The 25,007-nt window shown below is 41.7% G+C and overlaps 1 protein-coding gene across 3 annotated transcripts in view; it reads left to right on the forward strand.

The window, feature by feature from the left end:
- The window catches only part of b4galt1l (DP-Gal:betaGlcNAc beta 1,4- galactosyltransferase, polypeptide 1, like), a 390,521-nt gene that overhangs the window by 34,856 nt on the left and 330,658 nt on the right, over positions 1-25,007 (forward strand). Inside the window, exons 4-7 of one of the 3 annotated variants that reach the window (XR_014570520.1) lie at positions 1,296-1,418; positions 5,915-6,019; positions 8,491-8,870; positions 9,109-10,670. Coding sequence is in view for 1 of the 3 variants with exons in the window: in XM_083786493.1 (XP_083642619.1) it covers positions 1,296-1,418; positions 5,915-6,019; positions 8,491-8,620 (358 nt within the window). In the remaining 2 variants the exon portion in view is untranslated. Of the gene's footprint in view, positions 1-1,295; positions 1,419-5,914; positions 6,020-8,490; positions 10,671-25,007 lie in introns of those variants that run through there. The other 2 variants (XR_014570519.1, XM_083786493.1) reach the window with 2 other exon arrangements.

Genomic DNA, 25,007 nt, shown 5'->3' on the forward strand with positions numbered 1-25,007 from the left:
CACATAAGCCTGAGTAGACGATAAAATGACAAAGTGTTTTTTAAAGGGAAATATCCCTTTAAAGTAAAGAATGTGAGTGCTTTCTCCACCACTGGGGGTTTGACACCACAGAGGAAGTGCTGCTCTGCTCACTTCCTGTTTCCTCTCTCGGCTCACGCGCTGAAGCGACCGCTGTGTTTCTATACGCTCACGTGCGTGCACACGCACACACATGCACGCTCGCGCGCCCACACACGCTCGCACACACATTTTCGCTGTCGATTTTTGGTTTCAAATCAACTATTGAAAAAGAAATGTAGTCATATAAATGAAGTCCCTCACAGTCACATGTGTATGCAAAATTGCAAATTACATCCTGCACACAATTCTACATTGATTAACCCATTCTGACCTGAGATCAGATTCACACGAGGTTTCCACTGGACACACACTGGTCTGATTAAACCCATTCTGACCTGAGATCAGATTCTAAAAATGTCAGTCGTTCTTCGATTTTTCAAAAAATAGCAGACCTACAAGCTCGTATCGCGCCACTCGGTGGCGCGATATGAGCTTGTAGATCTGCTATTTTTCAATAGATAAAGCATAACATGATGCCGACACCAAAATGGGTGCCCGGTCAGAATGGGTTAAAACTGAACCCTGAGTCTGGGAGATTACAGCTACAGTATAATAATAATAATAATGATCATTCACACTTCAATGTGAAAGAACATATTTCAAAAGAAGGGTAAACAACATTACATTCATTCAATCAAAATATGTTGGTGTCATTAAAAATTAATGTTGATATAATGATATGGCACACCGACATTTCTAGACAATAAAAATCACACTTGTGTGAAGTGAGGTGCGCTCTTATCCTCATACAGTACGACACATTCCGTGCTCAGCCAATCAAACCATCTCCGTGGCACACACACACACACACACACACACACACACACACACACACACACACACACACACACACACACACACACAGACACACAAAGCTGGGCATAGGGCAAAAACACGGCACTTCATTTGAACAGGGTTGCAGAGCCCTGTCCTACTTGATCGTACTACGGCGTCACATACAAACATGACATGTATAGCAGATGTACAAGCTCCAAACGCGACGTCCGCAGAACACGTTGTGAGCTTGTAGATTGGCTATTTGAACTTGCAGAGCTCTTCCCTGTAGTGCTGGGAGGATGCATGTTGTCTCAGTTGGATTATAAACACACTCATTAATTATAATTATTTGTATATTCTCTCTCTCTCTCTCTCTCTCTCTCTCTCTCTCTCTCTAGGTTGCCATACAACCAGTATTTTGGAGGTGTGTCATCGATGAGTAAAGAACAGTTCTTGAAGATCAACGGATTCCCAAACAACTACTGGGGCTGGGGAGGAGAGGATGACGACATATATAACAGGTAACTACTGGGGCTGGGGAGGAGAGGATGACGACATATATAACAGGTAACTACTGGGGCTGGGGAGGAGAGGATGACGACATATATAACAGGTAACTACTGGGGCTGGGGAGGAGAGGATGACGACATATATAACAGGTAACTACTGGGGCTGGGGAGGAGAGGATGACGACATATATAACAGGTAACTACTACTCGGTGCCGTGCTATGAGCTTGTAGATCTGCTATTTCTTAATAGCTAAAGTATAGCATAATGCTTTAAAACACCAAAAGGGGTCCCCCCCCCCCAAACATGGGTTAATAAAGCCATGGGTTAGTGCAGTTTCAGGCGATACAGTGACCAACGTGAAACGGTCGTTAGTGAAACGGTCGTTAGTAAAAACAGAGATGTGTTTGGGGCGAGAGTCTGGTCTCTCTCGGGCAGAGACGATGTACTCCGAACCAATTCTGTTTGATGAGGTCAGATTTAAGTCGGCTTCACTTAACCCATTCTGACCTGAGATCAGATTCATACGAGGTTTCCACATGGACACACACTGGTCTGATTAACCCATTCTGACCTGAGATCAGATTCTAGAAATGTCAGTCGCTCTTCGATTTTTCAAAAATAGCAGACCTACAAGCTCGTATCGCGCCACTCGGTGGCGCGATATGAGCTTGTAGATCTGCTATTTTTCAATAGCTAAAGCACGACATGATGCCAACACCAAAATGGGTGCCCGGTCAGAATGGCTTAAAAGCTGATTACACAGAGTGTGAGGAGCGTTGAACGAATGAATGGTTTATTTCAATGTTATGCCGCTGGAACATTACAAGAAGAATCATGGGTAACACTTTACAATAACGACCTGTTATAAAGCATTTATAAACATTTATAATCGTTTGTAGATGAGTAATAATCATGAACAATCATTGTTGACATCCGTAAATGTTTACCTAAACATGTATAACTATGTTTAAACATCATTTATATGTTATTAGTAAGGTATTAGTAAGTAGTAAACTATTCACATAGTTATAAATGTTTAGGTAAACATTTACGGATGTCAACAAACAGTCTGTTCATGATTATTACTCATCTACAAACTGCTTATAAATGTTTATAAATGCTTTATAACAGGTCGTTATTGTAAAGTGTTACCGAATCATGTATTAAACTCATTTGACATTAGTCAAAGAGAAGAGAGAGAGAGACAGAAAATTAGATCACATATTGAAAGATAAACCCTTACAACTTAATATTCTGCTGTAATCGCATCATTAACATCCCTGGTTTGCAAAGACAGACACTGGTTGAAGGACACCCCAGAACCACTGCCGATACAATAAACACTGTCCAGTTAACCCATTCTGACCAGAGATCAGATTCTAATGCACAGAAGAATGGTGGTTATTTAAGTGTGGACTGTGAGGACAGCTGTGTCTCAGCTGGAGAGAATGTGTGATGCTGAGTTGAGGAGAATCCAGCAATATGAGGTGGATGTAACTCTGTCTGGACCCTGACACAGCACATCCCAACCTCATCCTGTCTGACGATGGAAAACAAGTATATACTAGTGGAAACGTACGGAAGAATCTCCCAGAGAACGAACCAGGGAAACTCCCCCCTGTCAGGTGTAAAGGAGCAACTTGGACACTCAGGCATGAAGGAAGCATGAGTTCAAGTCCGTTGCTCTCCCCATGTCCCCCATATAAAGGGTGGTTGGTGGAGGGTGTGTAGAGCCCAGGATCACATTAGATGATTGACACAGGGGTGAAAAATGGGTTACAAAAATCGTGGGATAAAAATATATATTTAAGAATCTCCCAGAGAACAAAGAGAGATTCTCTTTGTGCGTCTGTGTCTTAGGAAAACAAGGATTCTCCACAGGAAGGTTCTATCTACTATGAGGTTCAGGTTGTAGGGAAGACTGACTGGGCTGTAGGAGTGGCCAGAGAGTCCATCAACAGGAAGGGAGCCATCACAGTGACCCCCGACCATGGTTACAATTATAATGCTGACCAACTCAGTGGCCTTGTGGTTAAAGTGTCCGCCCTGAGACTGGGAGGTCGGGGTTCAATCCCCGGCCGGGTCATACCAAAGACTCCCTGCTTGACACTCAGCATCAAGGGTTGGATTGGGGGTAAGTCCCTGCGACATACTAGCGTCATGTCCAGGGGGTGTACTTGTACATCAAGCTGCCTCACGCTACAGAAACAAGACATAGGCTCCTGCCCCTATGGGCCTCATGGCTCGGCAAGGCTACTTGCTTCTAGTTATAATGCTGAGGACTGCTAATGAGTACTGGGCTGGTGCTGACCCTCGTGTCCTCCTCCCTGTAAGAGAGAAGCTCCAGAAAGTGGGAGTGTTTGTGGATTATGAGGAGGGTCCGGTCTCCTTTTTATGACGCGGAGACCAGAGTTCACCTCTACTCTTTCCCTGGCTGCACTTTCACTGAGAGAATATTTCCATTGTTCTGTCCTCAACGTAATAATGCTGGTAGAAACTCTGCTCCTCTGAACATCTCTCCTGTCAACATGGACCGCTGATCTTGGTGGGGACGTGCCCCCTACAACTGAATGTTGTAAAAATGTCATCAAATGGTGGTTCCGTGGCGCAAACGCTGAATAAATAATAGGCCTTGATATGGAAAAGTCTTGAAAACCACTGCATTAACCCATTTTGGGTCGGAACCCCTTTTGGTGTTTCAAGCATCATGTTATACTTTGGCTATTGAAAAATACAATTTACAATTTACAATTTACAATTTAGGCATTTAGCAGACGCTCTTAATCCAGAGCGACTTACATTTAAGCAAGAACAAAAGCATGGGAATACATCACATAAAAGCATTTATCATGAAACATGCGTAAGCTAAGAAGGTAACAGTGGAATATCTATATGATGAAACTATACATACACTATACATAATAAACTATACATATTCACTACTATGCTATACATATGTACTATGGCGTGCTATGACTATATACAATACAATTATAGTGCTGTCTACATAACATGCTATAAGTCTGTGTCAAATGCTATCTAAGCCAACAGAAATGCTATCTAAGGGGTTAGGGTAAGTGCTATGGGCCATGATGGAGTCTGAAAAGGTGGGTTTTCAGGCTACGGCGGAAGATTGGGAGTGATGCTGCAGTTCTGACTGCAATGGGAAGTGCATTCCACAGTTTTGGAGCCAGAAGGGAGAAGAGTTTGGGACGTGTGGAGCGTTGTCCCGGCGTTTTTAGTGAGGGTACTTCCAGTTTCCCTGCGTTGGCTGATCTGAGTGCGCGGGAGGGTTTGTAGGGTTCAATCATACTTGTAAGATATGGGGGAGCCATACCTTTGGTTGCTTTGAATGCCAGCATCAGAGTTTTGTATTCTGTGCGGGCAGCGACCGGGAGCCAGTGGAGGGAGCGGAGCAGGGGGGAGACATGTGAGACTTTTGGCTGGTTGAAGACCAAGCGAGCTGCTGCATTTTGGATCAGCTGGAGAGGCTTAAGTGCACATGCTGGTAGGCCAGTAAGGAGGGAGTTACAATAGTCGAGTTTTGACAAGACTGTTGTCTGGATTAGGAGCTGGGCTGATTCCTGGGTGAGGAACGGTCTAATTCGTCGTATGTTATAGAGTGTGAACCTACATGATCGAAACTATGAAAAAAAATAGCAGCTCTACAAGCTTGTAGGTCTTGTAGGTCTGCTATTTTTGAAAATGTGCCTCAAATCTTTGAATAATATTCTTTCATAGTTTCAATTGTTAACTCAAATCTTTGTTTCTGAGAGGTCCCTGGAACAACATATTTTCAGATTTCAGGGTTGGTGGCCAATTACATATAACTTTTGGGGTCCTTGACATGAAATATTGAGAACCACTGAAAAAAATACATTTTAAAAAGATTTTTTTTTAATTTCGACGTCAGGCCTAAAGAGTTGCGTAGCATTGGTTGCTTACGGCTAGATGTAAAGTCCTAAGAAGCAGTGTTAATGTTGTTGTCTTAATGACAGTCGGACCAATAGCATGTCACCAGTGTATGTCAACACTGCTAGAAACCCACAGATCCAACAAATGGACATGGGGAGACAGGGCCTTCGCAGTGGCCGCCCTTTCTCTTTGGAACTCACTCCCAACTCACATCAGATCTTCCCCACCTTCGAAATGTTCAAAAGCACACTCAAAACCCACCTTTTCAAACTGGCTTTCCCTACATAACCCCCCCCCCCCCCCCCCCCCACACACACACACACACACCCTTCTTGTTTGTCCCTCTTTTGATTTTGATTTCTAGTTTTTAACCTTTTAAACCTTTTTAAATAGTTTTCTAATAAATATGTCTGAACTTCTTTCTGTAAAGCGACTTTGGGTACCCAGAAAAGCGCTATATAAATCGTATATTATTATTATCAGTTTGGTTTATAACATAACATTAACTTGTGTGTGTGTGTGTGTGTGTGTGTGTGTGTGTGTGTGTGTGTGTGTGTGTGTGTGTGTGTGTGTGTGTGTGTGTGTGTGCAGGGTGGTGTCCAGAGGCATGTCTATATCGCGCCCCAGTGGCGTGGTGGGGAAGTGCAGGATGATCCGGCATGACAGAGACAAGCAGAACGAACCGAACCCCCAGAGGTATGCGCGCACACACACACATACACACATGCACACACACAGACACACACACAGACACTAACATACACACACACCCATTAAAAACACTCTGGGACTCCCATTGATTGATTGATTGAAATATTTATTTCTTCACAGACACGTTTTGAAGTAGCTTGAATGAATATTTAAATTAGTTTTGTCAGACACGGCCCTTTCCTTTACAAACCCATTGTAACTCCATTTATACCACGTTAGATTTACTGAAAACACACACGCTATCCCTTATCCTTAAACTAATTTGTCATTTTTTACTATTTTAAAAGGTTTTTTTTAACACGGAGTCCGCCAGAAACGCGGAACACGAAGGTTTAAATTAGTACTCTAGTCCGCCAAACCCGAGATTCTCGGGTTTGAGGGTTTGTATTGTTTAACCCATTCTGACCTGAGATCAGATTCATACGAGGTTTCCGCCGGACACACACTGGTCTGATGAACCCATTCTGACCTGAGATCAGATTCTAAAAATGTCAGTCGCTCTTCGATTTTTCAAAAATAGCAGACCTACAAGCTCGTATCGCGCCACTCGGTGGCGCGATATGAGCTTGTAGATCTGCTATTTTTAAATAGCTAAAGCATAACATGATGCTGACACCAAAATGGGTGCCCGGTCAGAATGGGTTACATTTTTTGATCCGATCGTAATGCTGTCTGATGTTGCTAACCACATCAACACAGAGTGGGACACTGTGGCCGCGGCCATTTTGAACATGCGCGCGCATCCACTTCCAGTCTAAAGCCCACCATTCACAGCTCTGTATCTCAGAAAGGACATTGAGGGGGCCGTTTCTGGTGAATACAAGGGTTTTCACCGGGCTGTAGCAGGCGGGCTGACACTCGCGGTCGGCTTGTTCCACCACCGACCGACACAACAATTGAGTTAAAATAGTTCAACTAGGCGATCTACATCGAGACATTGTGAGCTAGTAGATCGGCTATTTGAACTATTTTTTAAAGTTTTTTTTAACACAGTAAAAAATGGCAAATTAGTTTAGGCATAGCCTAAGGGTTAAGGGGTGGTGCAAGATGCAGCCCATTGAGCCTACGACACACAGTGTGGCATCCCCTTTAGTAATTATTATTATTTATTTTTTAACCCATTCTGACCTGAGATCAGATTCATACGAGGTTTTCCACTGGACACACACTGGTCTGATGAACCCATTCTGACCTGAGATCAGATTCTAAAAATGTCAGTCGTTCTTCGATTTTTCAAAAAATAGCAGACCTACAAGCTCGTATCGCGCCACTCGGTGGCGCGATATGAGCTTGTAGATCTGCTATTTTTAAATAGCTAAAGCATAACATGATGCTGACACCAAAATGGGTGCCCGGTCAGAATGGGTTAAAGATTTGTTTTAGGCTTTTCTGCCTTTATTGATAGTATCAAGTGAAGATAGAAGGGAAAGAGGGGGGGAGAGAGAGAGGGCGAGAGACATGGCAAACATCAAAGGTCGTCATGAACGGGACTCGAACACACGACGCGCTGCCAGACCAAAACCTATATGTGCCATGAGCCTGGATACCACTCGGCCAGCGGGCGACCCCCACATTCAGCAAAGTTATCCTTTTAAGATGAAGTGATGAATACATCGATAGATACACGTGCAGAATACATCGTTCAATCTTCCACATTTCATTAACCCATTCTCGGGGCGCGAACCCCTTTTGGTGTTCTAACTAAGCATTATGTTATACTTTAGCTTTAGCCATTGAAAAATAGCAGATCTACAAGTATATACTTGTATGTCTGCTATTCTTTTTTTATCGTGAAAATGCGTCACAAATCTTTGAATATATATATTCTTTCAGAAGACTTATTGTCAGGCCTAAAAGGGTTAACAGCAAAGGTTAAAGCTTAAAGTTTATACATGTACGAAAAAGAGTACAAAGACATCCAACCCAAACTTGGGCAGGTGCCGAGCGGTAAGTAGTATACACGGATAAGGAGATGAAGACACTCGCACACTGTGGACTCCGATGCTAGTGAAGTGTGCCCACAGTGTGCCCACAGTGTGCGAGTATCTTCATTTCCTTGTTCATACATGTAGCCTCGGTCCCAGCCTTACTCATCTGCGAAGAGAAAAGCCTGGTCACAATATATAAGGCGGAGAGTGCATAGCCGGAAGGGTCGGTCCGGAACCTCGGTCGGATGTAGTCCCCCCCCTTAGGTCCTTAATGCACTCTACAGCGTAGGTCTTAATGCACTCTACAGCGTAGGTCTTAATGCAGTCTACAGCGTAGGTCTTAATGCAGTCTACAGTGTAGGTCTTAATGCAGTCTACAGTGTAGGTCTTAATGCAGTCTACAGCGTAGGTCTTAATGCAGTCTACAGCGTAGGTCTTAATGCATGTGTGTGTGTGTGTGTGTGTGTGTGTGTGTGTGTGTGTGTGTGTGCCTGTGTGTACTGTGTGTGTGTGTGTGTGTGTGTGCAGGTTTGACCTCATCTCCCACACCAGAGATACCATGAACAGGGACGGCATCAGGTCTCTGTCCTACAAGGTGGTGAGAAGAGACACACAGCCTCTGTACACCATGGTGACCGTGGACATCGGACAGCCCTGAGACGCAGGCCGGTGGGACGCCACATCGGACCGCCCTGAGACGCAGCCCGGTGGGACGCCACATCGGACCGCCCTGAGACGCAGGCCGGTGGGACGCCACATCGGACCGCGCTGAGACACAGAACGCCATCATCCTACAGCCCTATTCATTCATAGTCCGCTTTTCGGTGAAGAGGTGACCACCAAAACGGTGCCTAGTAAAAAAAAAAAAACAGAGAGATGTGAATTCATTTTGTAGTTTTAGTCATGTTGTAGCTTTAGTGATGTTGTAGTTTTAGTCATGTTGTAGTTTTAGTCATGTTGTAGTTTTAGTAAAAGCAGAGAGATGTGTTTGGGTGAGCGGTGAGTCTCTTAACACCGCGGCTCAGTGACGTCATGTTGTAGTTTTAATTAGTAAAAAACAGAGAGATGCGTTTGGGTGAGCGGTGAGTCTCTTAACACAGCGGCTCAGTGACGTCATGTTGTAGTTTTAATTGGTAAAAAACAGAGAGATGTGAATTCATGTTGTAGTTTTAGTGATGTTGTAGTTTTAGTAAAAGCAGAGAGATGCGTTTGGGTGAGCGGTGAGTCTCTTGCCACCGCGGCTCAGTGACGTCATGTTGTAGTTTTAATTAGTAAAAAACAGAGAGATGCGTTTGGGTGAGCGGTGAGTCTCTTGTCACCGCGGCTCAGTGACGTCATGTTGTAGTTTTAATTAGTAAAAAACAGAGAGATGTGTTTGGGTGAGCGGTGAGTCTCTTACCACCGCGGCTCAGTGACGTCATGTTGTAGTTTTCGGTGGTCACCTCTTTGCCGAACACTGGACTACGAATAGGCCTTAAGGGACGCCACATCGGCCAGCAGTGGGACTATACCTTTTTCCTGCGGAGCATTCGCCCTGGATAGTTTTTAGGCGAGCGCTTGTTTTACACCGCCAGCTGCTACTACTACTGCTAGTAGTAGGAGGAAGAAGTAGTAGGGTGCCCTCACTGGGCTTTCTAACATTCTAATACAGCCAGAAAAAAAGCCCTTTCTGGCAGCCAGCTCAGTAGCGTAGCGTGCATCGCTAGTCATTAGACTCCCAAGCCACACCTCCTGGTTATCCAATCCCACTGCTGCCACTATTGTTCCAAAAACCGTGGACTAGTTCTTTGGCCGATTAAGTATGCTAGGGTTAAGTTTAAAGTTAGGTTTAGGCATAGTTTTTGTGAGGTTAGGGTTGATTTGATTGATTGATTGATTGATCGATCGATAATTGTATTCACAGTTGAATGGTACATTTCAAGCGAAAGCACAAGTCAATACAAAAACTGCTGCGAGGATAAAACCAGAGAAAGCACTGTCTAAGACTTGTTTACATCAGGGTCCTCCATTTTCAATTCATCAGAACATTTAAAGACCTACACATAACATTTGTACAAATAATATTTGTACTTCTTCATAGGAGTGTATATTATACACACAAGAAAAGGACATCATCATTAGATAATGTTAAGGTTAGGTTTAGGCATAGTTTTTGTGAGGTTTGGGCATATATAACCACTTGCGCGCGGACGGTCCAAATGAACACAGCAGAGCACTCCCTACCCCCACTGACAGCCCGGGTGGGCGGGGGTAAAACAACCGCCTCATCAGCGCCCCATTGGGTAGACCGAAAAACGGGCGGTCCCGGCCAGCAGACACTAGCTCTGGTCCGTAGCGCTAGGAGGACTTCTCGTTAACGCTATGGAGCATAGCTAGCATCACACCAAGGAGGACTTCACCTTAATGCTATGGAGCATAGCTAGCGTCACACCAAGGAGGACTTCACCTTAATGCTATGGAGCATAGCTAGCGTCACACCAAGGAGGACTTCACCTTAATGCTATGGAGCATAGCTAGCGTCACACCAAGGAGGACTTCACCTTAATGCTATGGAGCATAGCTAGCATCACACCAAGGAGGACTTCTCCTCAACGCTATGGAGCATACAGTAGCTAGCATCACACCAAAGACATGGACAGCGAACCGCAAGAGTGGCAACCTCAGTGTTTCTTTGGCTATGATTATTGTTTTTTTTTTTTCTTTTCTTTTTTTTAAACAAAATATAAATAAAATAGATTTTGGATAATGCCAATGACCACAATGGTCTTAAGTAATGCAAAGCGATGGTCTCTCACACTGGCGTCCTTGAGGAATGATGTAGGCCTATAATGGGAATAGACTCTGACAGTATGCAAAGAAGAAAATGGTTCCATTTGTTACACGGTCAGAGTTAGGATTTCATGTAATGTTCATTGGGTTCCCAGAGATTGAACATTGGCCTATGCATGTCACATGAATCTACCGTCATATGCATGACACATGCATTTACCTGCATATGCATGTCACATGCATTTAACCCATTTAGACCTGAGAAATTCTATACATTTCAACTATTTCATGTCAAGGACCCCAGAAATTATTATGTAATTGGCCGCCGACCCCCATCTGAAAATGTGTTGTTCCAGGGACTTCCCAGAAGCAAAGATTTTAGTTAAAAACGTTTGCTCTGAAAGAATATACTATTCAAAGATTTGCGTCACATTTTCACGATTTTTCTAAAATGGCAGACCTACAAGTTCATAGCGCGGCACTCGGTGCCGCGCTATGAGCTTGTAGATCTTCTATTTTTCAATAGCTAAATTATAACAATGTTTAAAACACCAAAAAGGGTTCCGGCAACTGCAACAGCCAGTCAAGTAAATATAGGTCTGAGAATGACTGTGCATGTTCACATCATGCATACTTTACATTACTTAACACCATTTGACAAATTATTGGATTTATTATATGTTCTTTTTTGTTTTGTTTTTTGGAAGAAATAGCCAATAATAAGAGGATCACTCTTCCTGTCTCCAAATGGACGAGTGGAGGAGCAAGAGCGCCTCCTAGTGGGAACTGGAAGAAAGTATATAAATGTGCCTTTAAGACAGACAGACACACACCAGAGACTCAATAGAGGGTGTGTGTGTGTGTGTGTGTGTGTGTGTGTGTGTGTGTGTGTGTGTGTGTGTGTGTGTGTGTGTTCCTTGCTGTACCATCAGAAAGGGGGCGGAGTTCTGTGGAAGGGGTCCGAAGACCCTAGCTGTCACCTTTTTTTATTTTTCATGTTTTTGTTGTTGTGTATTTGCACACGCCGCAACCCCATTGGTCAGCCCGGTGAACCCATGCCGCAACCCCATTGGTCAGCCCGGTGAACCCATGCCGCAACCCCATTGGTCAGCGGGGTGAACCCATGAGCCTTTCTTCTGACAGGAAGTCGGAACGGAACCATCAACCCAGACGCTGTTTCATGTCGTTTCTCACCATCGGTGACGCAAATGTTTCTCTTAAAGTAGAATTCCATGCTAGAAGGCTTTCTTACCTTTATTTGTAGTTGTTACGTCCCCCACCAAAGAGGTCCAGGTGTTATTTTGTGCAAAAGTGCATTATTGGCTATTTCCCCTAATATAAGCCCTAAATGGGGGTTGGGTGTTTGTGCTAATTCGCTTATTTCCATCAAAATAAGTAGTAAAGTGTGCCGCTCGGGATACTATTTACATTATGAAGAGAGGATATATACAACAAATATATATTTTTGAGCGATGAAAATAAGAGAATTAGAATAACGCCCCATTCAATTAAATGCAATTCATTGAGGGCTTAAATTAGTGGAAATAGCCATTAATGTGCTTTTTCACAAAATAACACCTGGACCTCTTTAGTGGGGACGTAACAACTACAAATAAAGGTAAGAAAGCCTTCTAGCATGGAATTCTCCTTTAACACACCGACCGAGTGCTGTGGAGATGGATTGTACGTGTGTGAGTGTGTGTGTGTGTGTGTGTGTGTGTGTGCGTGTGCGTGCGTGAGTCAGCAGATTTGGGTAAAAAGTTACTGTGTCGTTGCTGTTCATATTTCGGCTTTTTTTATCGTTCCGTTGGCTGATTCATGCCAGACCTAACCTAACCTAATCATACCAGAGTGTCAGTCGCACGGAAGTAGTGGAAAAACAGCCGATCTAACAGAACTTGTAGATCGGCTATTTTCACTATTTTAATCGTTTCGTTGACGGACAACGTCAATGAACAGTCGCTGTTGTTGTGTCTTGTCTTGTCTTGTCTTTGACGTACAAGACGTCCATACAGCGTCCAGTTGTTTCATTCTGTGATTGTATTCCAGTGTTGTTTTTGGCAGCAGATTTCTATTTTAGTTTAGTCATAGTCTTTGGACTGAAACTTCATTTAGTTTTAGTCACATTTTAGTCACCTGGAATGTCTAGTTTTAGTCGACTAAATGTCATAAGATTTCAGTCGACTAAATCTACAGTTGATTTAGTCGACTAAAGTTTATTTTGGCGGGTCTTGATGCCGTCGTAATGAGTGTTTTTACACTTGCTGAAAATAGCAGATCTACAAGCTCACAACGTTGTGAGCTTGTAGATCAGCTATTTTCAGCATGCAACCAAGTGTAAAATGACTTATACTGGATCTCTTGTCCACTAGTCCCTTCCTGACATTTTAGTCTAGTTTTTATTTCTCGACGAAATTGTCAGTATATTTAGTCTTAGTTTTAGTCATCGTAGCTTAGTTTTAATTTAGTTTCCATTTGTTTTTGTCAGTGAAAATAGGTAGTCAACGAACATTTTTCGTCTTAGTTTTAGTCGACGAAAACAACACTGTTGTATTCATGCTTTGGTCCAAAGCGTGCAGGCACATGTTGCCGACGAGGAGAAAAAAACAACTAGTAAAGCAGTTATTTTTGTGTCAGGCCAGTTCATTTTGTCCTAGTTAAAAGGTTCCATATAGCAGCAAAAAAAAGAAAGCCAGCTGTGCAAAACCAGTCATGAAACCTTTATAACTTGCCCCCCACCCCATGCCACTTTTCCCGACAAGAGAAGGCCTTTTTGAGCCGAGGAGCGCCGCGCTTAATCTGCGTCGTTTAGCACAAAAAAGGCTTTCGCCGAATCAATGTTAGCGTGGACTTAAATTAAGCAATATTACACGAGAGGGTGTGGGTTAACGTGATTATTGCCACAACAGTGATGCGCCTCAGGAACGAGACGAAGTAGAGTTCCGCAAGCATCACTGAAGTGGCAATAATCACGTTAACCCACACCCTCGAGTGTAATACCCTTAAAACAAAGAAAATCGCTGAAAGAATATAAGAGTCTGTGAACTGTCCCCCCCCGTCCCCCCCTCACCCCCAAAAAAAAAAAAAAAACACAACAGGTGTTGGCAGCACTGTAGCGCCATGTTCTGCTCTTTACCATAGGCCAGTGGTTAGGGTCCATTTGGTTCCACTTGTACACTCGGAGTTAAATTAACATTGATTTCACAATATAAATTGGGGGTCCCAGAGATTGCAATGCCATTAAATGTGGTCCGTAGACTAATGCATGTCAAACTGGGGGTCCTTGAAATTAAACGGGTCGAGAATCTCTGCTAGAGCCGTTAAAATCTTCTCTTACCACATGCATGGAACACTGCCAACTCTAAGGGGTTTAGAGGCCCCTGAGGTCATAAAATGAATGTCCCCAAAGTGTTTTAATATCCCCAAAGTGTCCTTATAACTTTCATAATGTCCCTCAAAGTGTCCTTATGATGTCTCCAAAGTGTCCTTAATGTCCCAAAAGTGTCCTTATAATAAGTGCATTGAGGCAACTATAGTTGAGAAGGACTGCGGGTCCAAAACATATTATTTTTCAATTCAATTAAATTGTATAAATGTATATTTTGTGTATTTAGAGACTGTAGTGTCATAATGGCAGCAGTCAAGATGTCATTGAATTAACTGACTTGTGATATTTATATATATTTTACGAAAGTATGCATATTGTTGGCCATTTCTTAATATAAATTGATTTATTTGGCTTATCAGATTCAGTAGGGCTGTACCATGTGGACAAAATCAAACATGACCATTTCTTTCCCTACCAAATACCTCGATTTTGACAGTGATTATCCAAAAATACATTATTAATAGATATTTTCACTATTCTTTGAATATTTTTCGTGATGTTTAAGGCTTAAAGGAAATGTCATATCACAACGTATACTCTATATATTTCTCAGTTCCAGTTATGAGGTCTGCTTTTCTCAGACATGATTGTTATTGTTGCAGTTTGTCCAACAAACAAAACCAAAATGGAATTCATACATTCATACACAAATCACATCTCTAGAACCCGACCGGTTTTGAGTTACCACTAGCCCATTTTGGGCGGGAACCCGTTTTGGTGTTAGCATTACGTTGTGTTTTAGCTATTGAAGAATAGCAGATCTACAAGCTCATAGCGCGCCACCGCGTGGCGTGCTACGAGCTTGTAGGTCTGCTATTTTTGAAAAATCCAAGAACGACTGACATAGAAACATAGCTTTTTCAGAAAACTGTCAGGATGTAGAAGACATTTTTAGAATCTGATCTCAGGTCAGAATGGAAAACTGTCAGGATGTAGAAGACATTTTTAGAATCTGATCTCTGGTCAGAATGGGCTAGTTGGACTGTTCGCTCACCTGCATGCAATGCTGTGTATTCACCATGCTGTTGTGTGTGTGTGTGTGTGTGTGTGTGTGTGTGTGTGTGTGTGTGTGTGTGTGTGTGTGTGTGTTCGCTCAAAATTAGTTCAATCAATCCCATGGCCTTAAAAGAAAATACACACAAAATGTTATTGTCCTTTTTGTACTTTTCTTTTCCTGTTTTGTTCTATCCTGCATGGTTAAACTGTGTGTTCATTTGAACTCTGAGTGGAATTAACACAGAGAATTTTAGCTGTGTCGTCATGCTGTTTTTTGAAAGCGACAGACAATTCATGGAAATGTTTTTACTCTATAATAAATAATTATGTTGAATCAAATTAACTGAAATATATTCAACTCAACAGCTGTTGATTTGTTGTCTTTCATTCACTGCTCATACAAGCATGCATGTAGGCCTACAGTAGGTTATAGAGGGTATATGCCCATGTATAAAGTGAATGGCAGATTGAGTGGCAAAGTGAGTTGCAAAGTTAGTTTAACGTTGTTTAAAGTCATTTAATGCAATCGAATAGGACTTTTCAGTTCGAATGTATCGGCTGTCAACACCAGAAAGTAGTTTTTTGCCACTCTGTAGAAGTTCTTGCATAACTTCCGCGAATGATGATTCAATTTACAATTTAGGCATTTAGCAGACGCTCTTAATCCAGAGCGACTTACATTAAGCAAGAACACAAAAGCATGGGAATACATCACATAAAAACATTTATCAAGAAACATGCGTAAGCTAAGAAAGTAACAGTGGAATATCTATATAATGAAGCTATACATATAAACTATATATACTACTATGCTATACATATGTACTATGACGTGCTATGACTACATACAATGCAATTATAGTGCTGTCTACATAACATGCTATAAGTCTGTATCAAATGCTATCTAAGTCTACAGAAATGCTATCTAAGGGGGTAGGGTAAGTGCTATGGGCCATGATGGAGTCTGAAAAGGTGGGTTTTCAGACTACGGCGGAAGAATGGGAGTGATGCTGCAGTTCTGACTGCAATGGGAAGAATGATGTCACACGCATACTAGTCTACACTATACCAGTTGTTCCCAAGGTGGGGTCTGGGGACCCCTAGGGGTTCTTTAGGGAGTTTCAGGGGGTCCCCAGATAAATGATATAGTTAGGAACCAAATGGATCCTTATGGGTCTGTAACTCTGAGAGGTAGACCCCAACGGGTCCATATGGTTCCATTTGTACTCTCACAGAGTTAAAATAACTTAGATTTTACAATATAAATTGGGGTACCAGAGATAGAAATGGGAGACCGTATACTATAGCCACAGGTCAAGTTCTTCTAGAAATCAGCCTTGAAAGTAAAGACTTAAGTTGAACCCTCAACCTCCAGTTTATGTAAAACATTGTCCTATAACTCACTGAGCTACATGCAACCAGTCTTGCTTTGCCTTTGAGTAACAACAATTGTACAGAAAATTAATCAAAATAACAAGAGCTTTGTCTGTCGTTTGTTGTGCTGTTGTTTATCTAAATTATACTCTGGGAAATGCCCAAAGGGTAGCCGTTCATAATACAATTCAGGTATGAAGCTGTGGGCCATATACAATTCATCCCAGGGCCACATTTGGCTGCGGGCCGCACTTTGGACACTCCATTCTAGACGTTAGAATGTTTATGAATCACAATGGATGAATGGAAACAAGCCTCTGGCTTTTCTGTCATTATCTAGTTGGCTTTTTGTCCACAGCCAGCACAGTGCCTCACTGCCTGCCTGGGAATCTGGAGGCCACAAGTTCAAGTCCCATCTTTGATACATTTATAATGGGGCTCAATGGCAGCTCTATAGGCACGTCGAAAAGTCACTTTCACCTAGAAACTCCATTCACACTTTTTATAATTCAGCTTACTGAGGGCACACATGCTGGAACTTTTTACTTTGAAATGTTTTGTAGTTTCTGAGTTATTTAACTTATACGCCCAATGCATTCTCAATGGCAATAGCACAAACTTTGGCATGCTATTAGTCCTACATACTTACACCTAGAAACCCCATTCCAACCTATTTAGGTTCATCTTACGGTGGACGTGTTTGCCTGAAAAGGAATCTTTTAAATGTTTCATCATTTATCATTCATCATTTATTATTTAAACAGTTTGCAGAATTACAGAACATTTCAAGCACAACTCAATACAAACGGTGAGTGTACGACCAATAAAGCACTAGACTTGTTTACCTTGTTCAATTCATCATAACATTTAGAGAAATACAAATATACACTTCTTCTTCTTCTTCTTCTTCTTCTTCTTCTTCTTCTTCGAGAGAGAGAGAGAGAGAGAGAGAGAGAGAGAGAGAGAGAGAGAGAGAGAGAGAAGAGAGAGAGAGAGAGAGAGAGAGAGAGAGAGAGAGAGAGAGAGAGAGAGAGAGAGAGAGAGAGAGAGAGAGAGAGAGAGAGAGAGAGAGCGCGCGCAGGTGACCACATGTTTAAATGGACAGACTGGGAAACCGACGTTTTGCTGCCATCTAGTGATAATAAGATTATTATGGATGCAGCAGTTCTTGACAAACCTTTTCATAGTAGCCTATATAATTTGTGGGTCCTTGTCAAGGACCCACGAATTATATAATGTATACAATGTCTGTCTGTCTGTCTGTCTGTCTGTCTGTCTGTCTGTCTGTCTGTCTGTCTGTCTGTCTGTCTGTCTGTCTGTCTGTCTGTCTGTCTGTCTGTCTGTCTGTCTGTCTGTCTGTCTGTCTGTCTGTCTGTCTGTCTGTCTGTCTGTCTGTCTGTCTGTCTGTCTGTCTGTCTGTCTGTCTGTCTGTCTGTCTGTCTGTGTGTGTGTGTGCTTGCGTGCGCGTGCGTGCGTGCGGCTTGTAAATCCACACAGCTGTTTCATTCACTCTGACGGACCAATGACTGACGGTCTACACCAGGATACAGTAGGCGGGGCTTATGATTTAAAATGGAGCCGCACGCGGTGCATAGCAGTGTTTGGGAGCTGCTGGAAGGTAAGGTTTGTTTGAGAACTGCATGGTTTTGAGCCAACATTAACTCTGTTATTGTTTAAACATTAGTGTTGTTAGAAGGACTGTTGGTTGTTTATTGTGACTAACAGGACAACAATATGAGGAATGTGTTGGTACTTTTTGAGACAAACAAATAAATAAAACAGGTGGAAAGTAAATAATTACATCTACTGTGGACAATATATTGTACTTTTATATTCTATTTGGACACTTTACTAGTTATTTTGTAGATTTGGATTATTTAAAAAAAAAACATTTTGGCTACATTGCAATTTACCACTGGGCTACAAGTACAACCCCATTTTGGCCATTTGGAAGTAGCTGTTCTACAATCTCACAATGCATTGTGATGCAATGCATTGTGAGATTGTAGATCTGCTATTTTCAGATTTTTTCTTTCAAACATTTGAAATGGGACATTCTGTGTAATGAGTGTATTTGAATGACACTTTCCTGGGGTTTGTGTTTTTAGATATTTTAGTATTTCAAAGTGTCCATGGACTCCATGATGTCATGGACACTGTGTCACTTCCTTCCTGAACTACAATTCCCACAATGCTTTGGTCCACTGCTCCTCCTTGTGCTTAGGGGGAGGGCTATCTTACTGAGACAACATGTAGTCCAGGAAGGAAGTGCCCAGTGTCCATGACATCATGGACTCTTTGAAATACTGAAATATCTAAAAACGCATAAACCCCAGGAAAGTGTTTTTGTCTCCCAAACATCATTCAAATAAGATCTGGTTGCAAAAGAAAAATGCAAGAATTTCCTAAAGATGTGTTTTCTACAATGCATAAAATCTGGATAAAGAGTGATGTTGGCGTATGTTTGTGTCTTACAGGTCGATCATGTGACCTTGGTGTCATGCGGTGACCTTGGATGCAGTCATCAGGAGATGGCTGGTATTGGTAATGGAGTGTCTACTCGGCTGGGCTGAAACGTATAACGGTGTCAACGAACGCTCTTCCTGAGATTACGAGGCGTACAACCTTCGCGGCTCTATTAATACCGGCTATCTTCAACCGAGCGACGGAAGGCCCCCCACGGTACGTACCTTACATGTGGCTGTAGTAGAAACTAGGGCTGTGTCACCATTACATGTTAAGTTGAACATTCATTGTCATACAAAGGATTGCGATTAACAATTGTGTTTGCTGTTGAACATATGAATATGAAGTTTTAATTTCTTTATATCTTTTAGGCGTCATAAAATAAATGGTTGCACAAGGCAGATTATAGCCCTAGAATGTCTGTTCCATACATTGCAGTATTTCACATACCAGAGCCAGATCACTGCCGTAGACTTGAGGTTGCAGTATTTCAAAATTCAAATACCAGAGCCATAGATCACTGTATAGACTTGAGGTTGCAGTATTTCACATACCAGAGCCATAGATCACTGCCGTAGACTTGAGGTTGCAGTATTTCACATACCAGAGCCATAGATCACTGCTGTAGACTTGAGGTTGCAGTATTTCACATACCAGAGCTATAGATCACTGCCGTAGACTTGAGGTTGCAGTGGCAGAACGGCGGCATAAATGTGGTCGGTACTCCATGTGTACTCTCTCAATAAATAATTCCAAAGACTTGGGAGTCAGATATGGTCCTCTAGTTTCACATCCATGTGAAAGTCATTAAGATAAAATGTTTGTTTAGTCAAATATCTCCACTTTTTCACGAGCTGCACCTGGACGGCTTTCTCTCCGGGCAAAGGCGCTCGGAATGACACCTGGACTTTATCAAAACTTCCTTTGATCATCACAAACGTCATCAGGGAAACACAAGTTTGGGGCACAATTGGCAGGTGGTGTGATTAATTAATTACCCAGCACCTATCGCAACGCACCTGCCGATTGTGTGCTCCAAACATTTGTGCTTCCCTGGTCAATTTATTGGTGATGACGTGTGTGTGTGTGTGTGGTGATCAGGAGGTTTTGGTAAATTCAGTCCAGCTGTCATTCCGGACCCCTTTGCCCGGAGTGAAAGGTGTCCGTGCGAATGCTGTGGAGATATTTGACTAAATGCACGTTTTGTGCTGGAACTTTCACATGGATATGAAATTGGAGGACAATATCTCACTCTACGTCTTTGGAATTATTTAATGGGAGTACAAAATGAGCATTTATCACATTTATGCCGCGCATGTTGCGCCGCAACCAGAAGCAATGCGGGGTGTTCTATATCTGTGTCTACAGGAATGTATGATAGTATATGAATGATCAGACATTCTAGGGCTAGACTAATTGTATGCATTTATAAATTTCCAAAAATACATTAAAGTGACACTTCACCCCTTTTGCAAGCAGATCTTATTTTAATGAGTTTTGGGAGATCAAAAACGTTGTCCTAGTGATTTTATGTGGGCAATATGAGTTTAGATATTTTGGTATTTTAAAGTGTCCAGGGTGTCATGGACACAAGTGGAAAAAACATATTGTACACATAAAACCCCAGGAAAGTGTGTAATAATGGTGACACAGCCCTGTCAGTGACTGACTGACTGTTATGACTTCCAAAATGTCATCCTGTAGGCTGACAACTAATTTTCTTTTACCTTGCAATTTCAGAAAGTGAAGCTGACTGGAGGTGTGAACTCTATGCTGTTGCCAATGCTGGGTGAACTCTATGCTGTTGCCACTGCTGGGTGCTGTTAACAGTGAAGGTTAGTTAACTGTCTGATTCCTGCTGCTTGTTTAAGTGGGCTACATGCTACCATACCATAGGTTGTCTTTCGTGCCATGTATAGTTTCACTTAATTTGTGTGTATAATGCCAGTCCACATCACCGTTATGTGATGTTTGTGGAGGCATGTGATTTATTTATCGTTTAACAAAGTCTGTCCACATCACATAATGTATGTTCTCTTGTGTCTCCTTTCTCTTCTCTATTCTTTGGCTTTAATAAAGTTATTTATTTTTTGTTGTCATAGTTTTTAATCGCATTTTGCTTTATTTAAGTAATTTCTTTCTTCTTGCCTACCTATTGCCCTTGTTCTTCACTAGTGTTTTATGTGTACAAAATGTGATGTGGAGGTATGTGATTTATGTCTGGTGTCATTATGGTAGCATGTAGCCCCTTAACACTGTGTTTACAGCTTACTATGCTGTAGGTCTGTGTAAACTGACGGAGGAAGTAAATGATGTCCGCTGTGTCATTTGCTTCCTTGGTTGGTGTGTTTTGTTTAGTGCTGATATTGAAGGTAAGTGAGCGTAGTTTATTATCCTTGGCTGTCGGGCAGAAACCTTGTATCTCCATAGTTCAATCTTTTGTAAATTAATTTCCCTACTTGGTCAGGCTACAGTGTCACACACTAAAGTAGCAAATAGCCAATCTCACGAGGCAAAGATAATCCATTATTGAATATTTAGATTTTTTTTTAATAACTTGTAGTATTCTGTTTTTCTAATATCTAACCAGTGAAGTATCAGCAAGAGCTTGTGACTAAATAATAACATTGGATCACAGATTATTATATTAATATTTGTCCAGTAAAGTAACTGTTTTGGACGTACAAGGTTTCTACCCAACATTCGTCTATTCTCTCTTCTATTCTTTGCTTTAATAAAGTTATTTGTTTTTGTCGTCTCAGTTTTTAATCGCATTTTGCTTTATTTTTTTAGTAATTTCTTATTTCTTTCTTGCCTATCTATGACACTAGTTCTTCACTAGTGTATGTGTGATTCGGGTCGTGTCTCGTGTACAGTTTCTCATTTGGAGCTGTTTCATGTAATTTACCAGTAAAGCGTCATCACGTCAGTTCACATCACATATGAACACAGGCCTGGTATGTGATGTGCATTTATGTGAGTTTTTTTTATGTGATATTTCACAGCAAGTGCGGATAGCTCGTCATTCATCTGTCGGCATTGTTCACGCCATACGAATTGTGTTTATTGCTGTTGTATGTTGTGTAGTGTGTACTAATGTTTATAGTATTGCTGAGAAATACTGGGGCGCAAAGAATGCTGCTACCTCATATAATTTATGTCAATCGTCCACAAATGGCATAAATTGTACAGTCTTGCCCCATGTTTCCTACATGGGACAACTAGATAGAAAAATACTTGCGCCACGAAAACCTAAAGGCCAACTGCTTGGGCAGAGACCAAGAAAATCTATTTTGTTCATGTTCATAAAGCGCTCCAAGTGCTTAAAGTGAAAAGTGCAGCAGCAAACCTCTAGGTCATAAGACCATTGTCGGTGCTATATTATCAAATCTAATTTGTGAGTAAAGCTTCATTACGTAAGCCCACATCACATATGAACACAGGCCCGGTATGTGATGTGTGTTTATGTCTCGTCTCATTTCACATTTGTGAGTAAGGCTTCATCATGTCATCCCACATCACATAATGAACTTAGGGTTAGGTTAGGGTAGGTATGTGATGTTGGTTGATGTGATGTATGTCTTTTATAATGTGCGAGTGAAGCGTCAGTTCACATCACATTATGTGCTGTGTATTGATGTGATTTATTTATGCTGCCATTTTGCAGCTAAAACTTCATCATCCATGCCGGTCAGTAGGCGAGGCATTGACGATGGGCCGATGACCCAAACGTTTTCTGCTGCACTTTTCACTTTTAGCACTTTGCAGCACTTTATGAGCATGACACAATATTTTCTTAGTTTATGTCTGAGGAGTTTTCCTTAAGGTATTTGTGGAGTGAGTCTTCCGGTTTTCAATTGTATAAAGACATAATCATAGTCATGATTCAAATTTAGTGTGTAGGCTATCCTTTATTTCTTTTAATCTTGCTGCAGGAGGTCGGCAAGAGTAAGTTTAAAACATATTTTGCAAAAATTTAAACTAATGACTGATTTTGGACCTGTAAATTATTAAACAAAAACTAAGGCACTGGTGTGGTACTACTGGTTTACCAGAACGGGGTTCAACTCCCTGCGGTGCCCTCAATTTGTTGTATTTACATGGTTCATTTCTGCTCATTGTGTTGCCTTTTCATAGATTCTTTACTGTATTTGTACTCCCTACAGTTGGGTTACAAGTCCATTTAGGGGCCAAGCCCGAAGGGACTCTTGGTCCCTTTTTTTTTTTTTTTTTTTTTCCTCTTCTCCTTCCACCAAAAAAATGTCAGTTCTGGCTGAACTGTGCTGTCGGGTGTTCGTGAAACTTGGCTCAATCATTTGAAAATGACGATTGGCCCTGATTTCCGATCACCCCATCTGATCGGGACGACTTAGAGGGCCATGCCAAACGGTGAGGACACGAAGCCCACAACCATTGGCCAATGGGTGGCGCTATAGCACTCAACTGAACATTTAAACTTTAAACGGGCATAGCTCATGAACCGCTTGACCGTGAGCCAATAAAACGTTGATACCCGTGTGTAGGGATGGAGCTCTATACCCGGAGAAATCCGATAAGCTTATTGAGTACCCGTTATCAAGCTTTGGGCTTATCGAGCTTGTTATTGAGCATAGCGGTATAGTGGCCCCGGTCATGTTTAAATAAAGACAAGAGGCGATCAATAAATGCCAACCAACACTATCCGGGTAAACACAATTACGCTTTTAAAGTGTTGGAACATATATTGACCTGTTAACAGTTTCTTTAATATTTTATTGGTAAAAAGGTCAATTGCCTTCAGTCTGTTAGAAAAGTACTGTATTTGAAGGCTCTAGTAAAATATACTGGTTCTGTTCAGAGTTTGTCTCCCGTCTTTCCACAAAATAATAGACGAGCTCCATCCCTACCCATGTGTCTCCTCTTGCCTCATTTTCCTATTCTGACTTTGGTATCTGAATTGTATCTCTCTCTCCTCCTGGGATCTTTATATCTTTGTATCTGAATTGTATCTCTCTCTCCTCCTGGGATCTTTATATATTTGTATCCGAATTGTATCTCTCTCTCTCCTCCTGGGATCTTTATATCTTTGTATCTGAAATGTATCTCTCTCTCCTCCTGGGATCTTTATATCTTTGTATCCGAATTGTATCTCTCTCCTCCTGGGATCTTTATATCTTTGTATCTCTCTCCTCCTGGGATCTTTATATCTTTGTATCTGAATTGTATCTCTCTCTCCTCCTGGGATCTTTATATCTTTGTATCTCTCTCCTCCTGGGATCTTTATATCTTTGTATCTGAATTGTATCTCTCTCCTCCTGGGATCTTTATATCTTTGTATCTGAATTGTATCTCTCTCTCCTCCTGGGATCTTTATATCTTTGTATCTGTATTGTAGCTCTCGCTCTCTCTCCTCCTGGGATCTTTATATCTTTGTATCTGAATTGTATCTCTCTCTCCTCCTGGGATCTTTATATCTTTGTATCTGAATTGTATCTCTCTCTCTCCTCCTGGGATCTTTATATCTTTGTATCTGAATTGTATCTCTCTCTCCTCCTGGGATCTTTATATCTTTGTATCTGAATTGTATCTCTCTCCTCCTGGGATCTTTATATCTTTGTATCTGAATTGTATCTCTCTCCTCCTGGGATCTTTGTATCTCTCTCTCCTCCTGGGATCTTTATCTTTGTATCTGAATTGTATCTCTCTCTCCTCCTGGGATCTTTATCTTTGTATCTGAATTGTATCTCTCTCTCCTCCTGGGATCTTTATATCTTTGTATCTGAATTGTATCTCTCTCTCCTCCTGGGATCTTTATATCTTTGTATCTGAATTGTATCTCTCTCCTCCTGGGATCTTTATATCTTTGTATCTGAATTGTATCTCTCTCTCCTCCTGGGATCTTTATATCTTTGTATCTGAATTGTATCTCTCTCTCCTCCTGGGATCTTTATATCTTTGTATCTGAATTGTATCTCTCTCCTCCTGGGATCTTTATATCTTTGTATCTGAATTGTATCTCTCTCCTCCCGGGATCTTTGCTCAAAATGCCTAAACATTTTCTATATGAAAATTA

The sequence above is a fragment of the Protomyctophum parallelum genome (genome assembly GCF_964188405.1).
Source record: "Protomyctophum parallelum genome assembly, chromosome: 16".
Classification (NCBI taxonomy): Eukaryota; Metazoa; Chordata; class Actinopteri; order Myctophiformes; family Myctophidae; genus Protomyctophum; species Protomyctophum parallelum.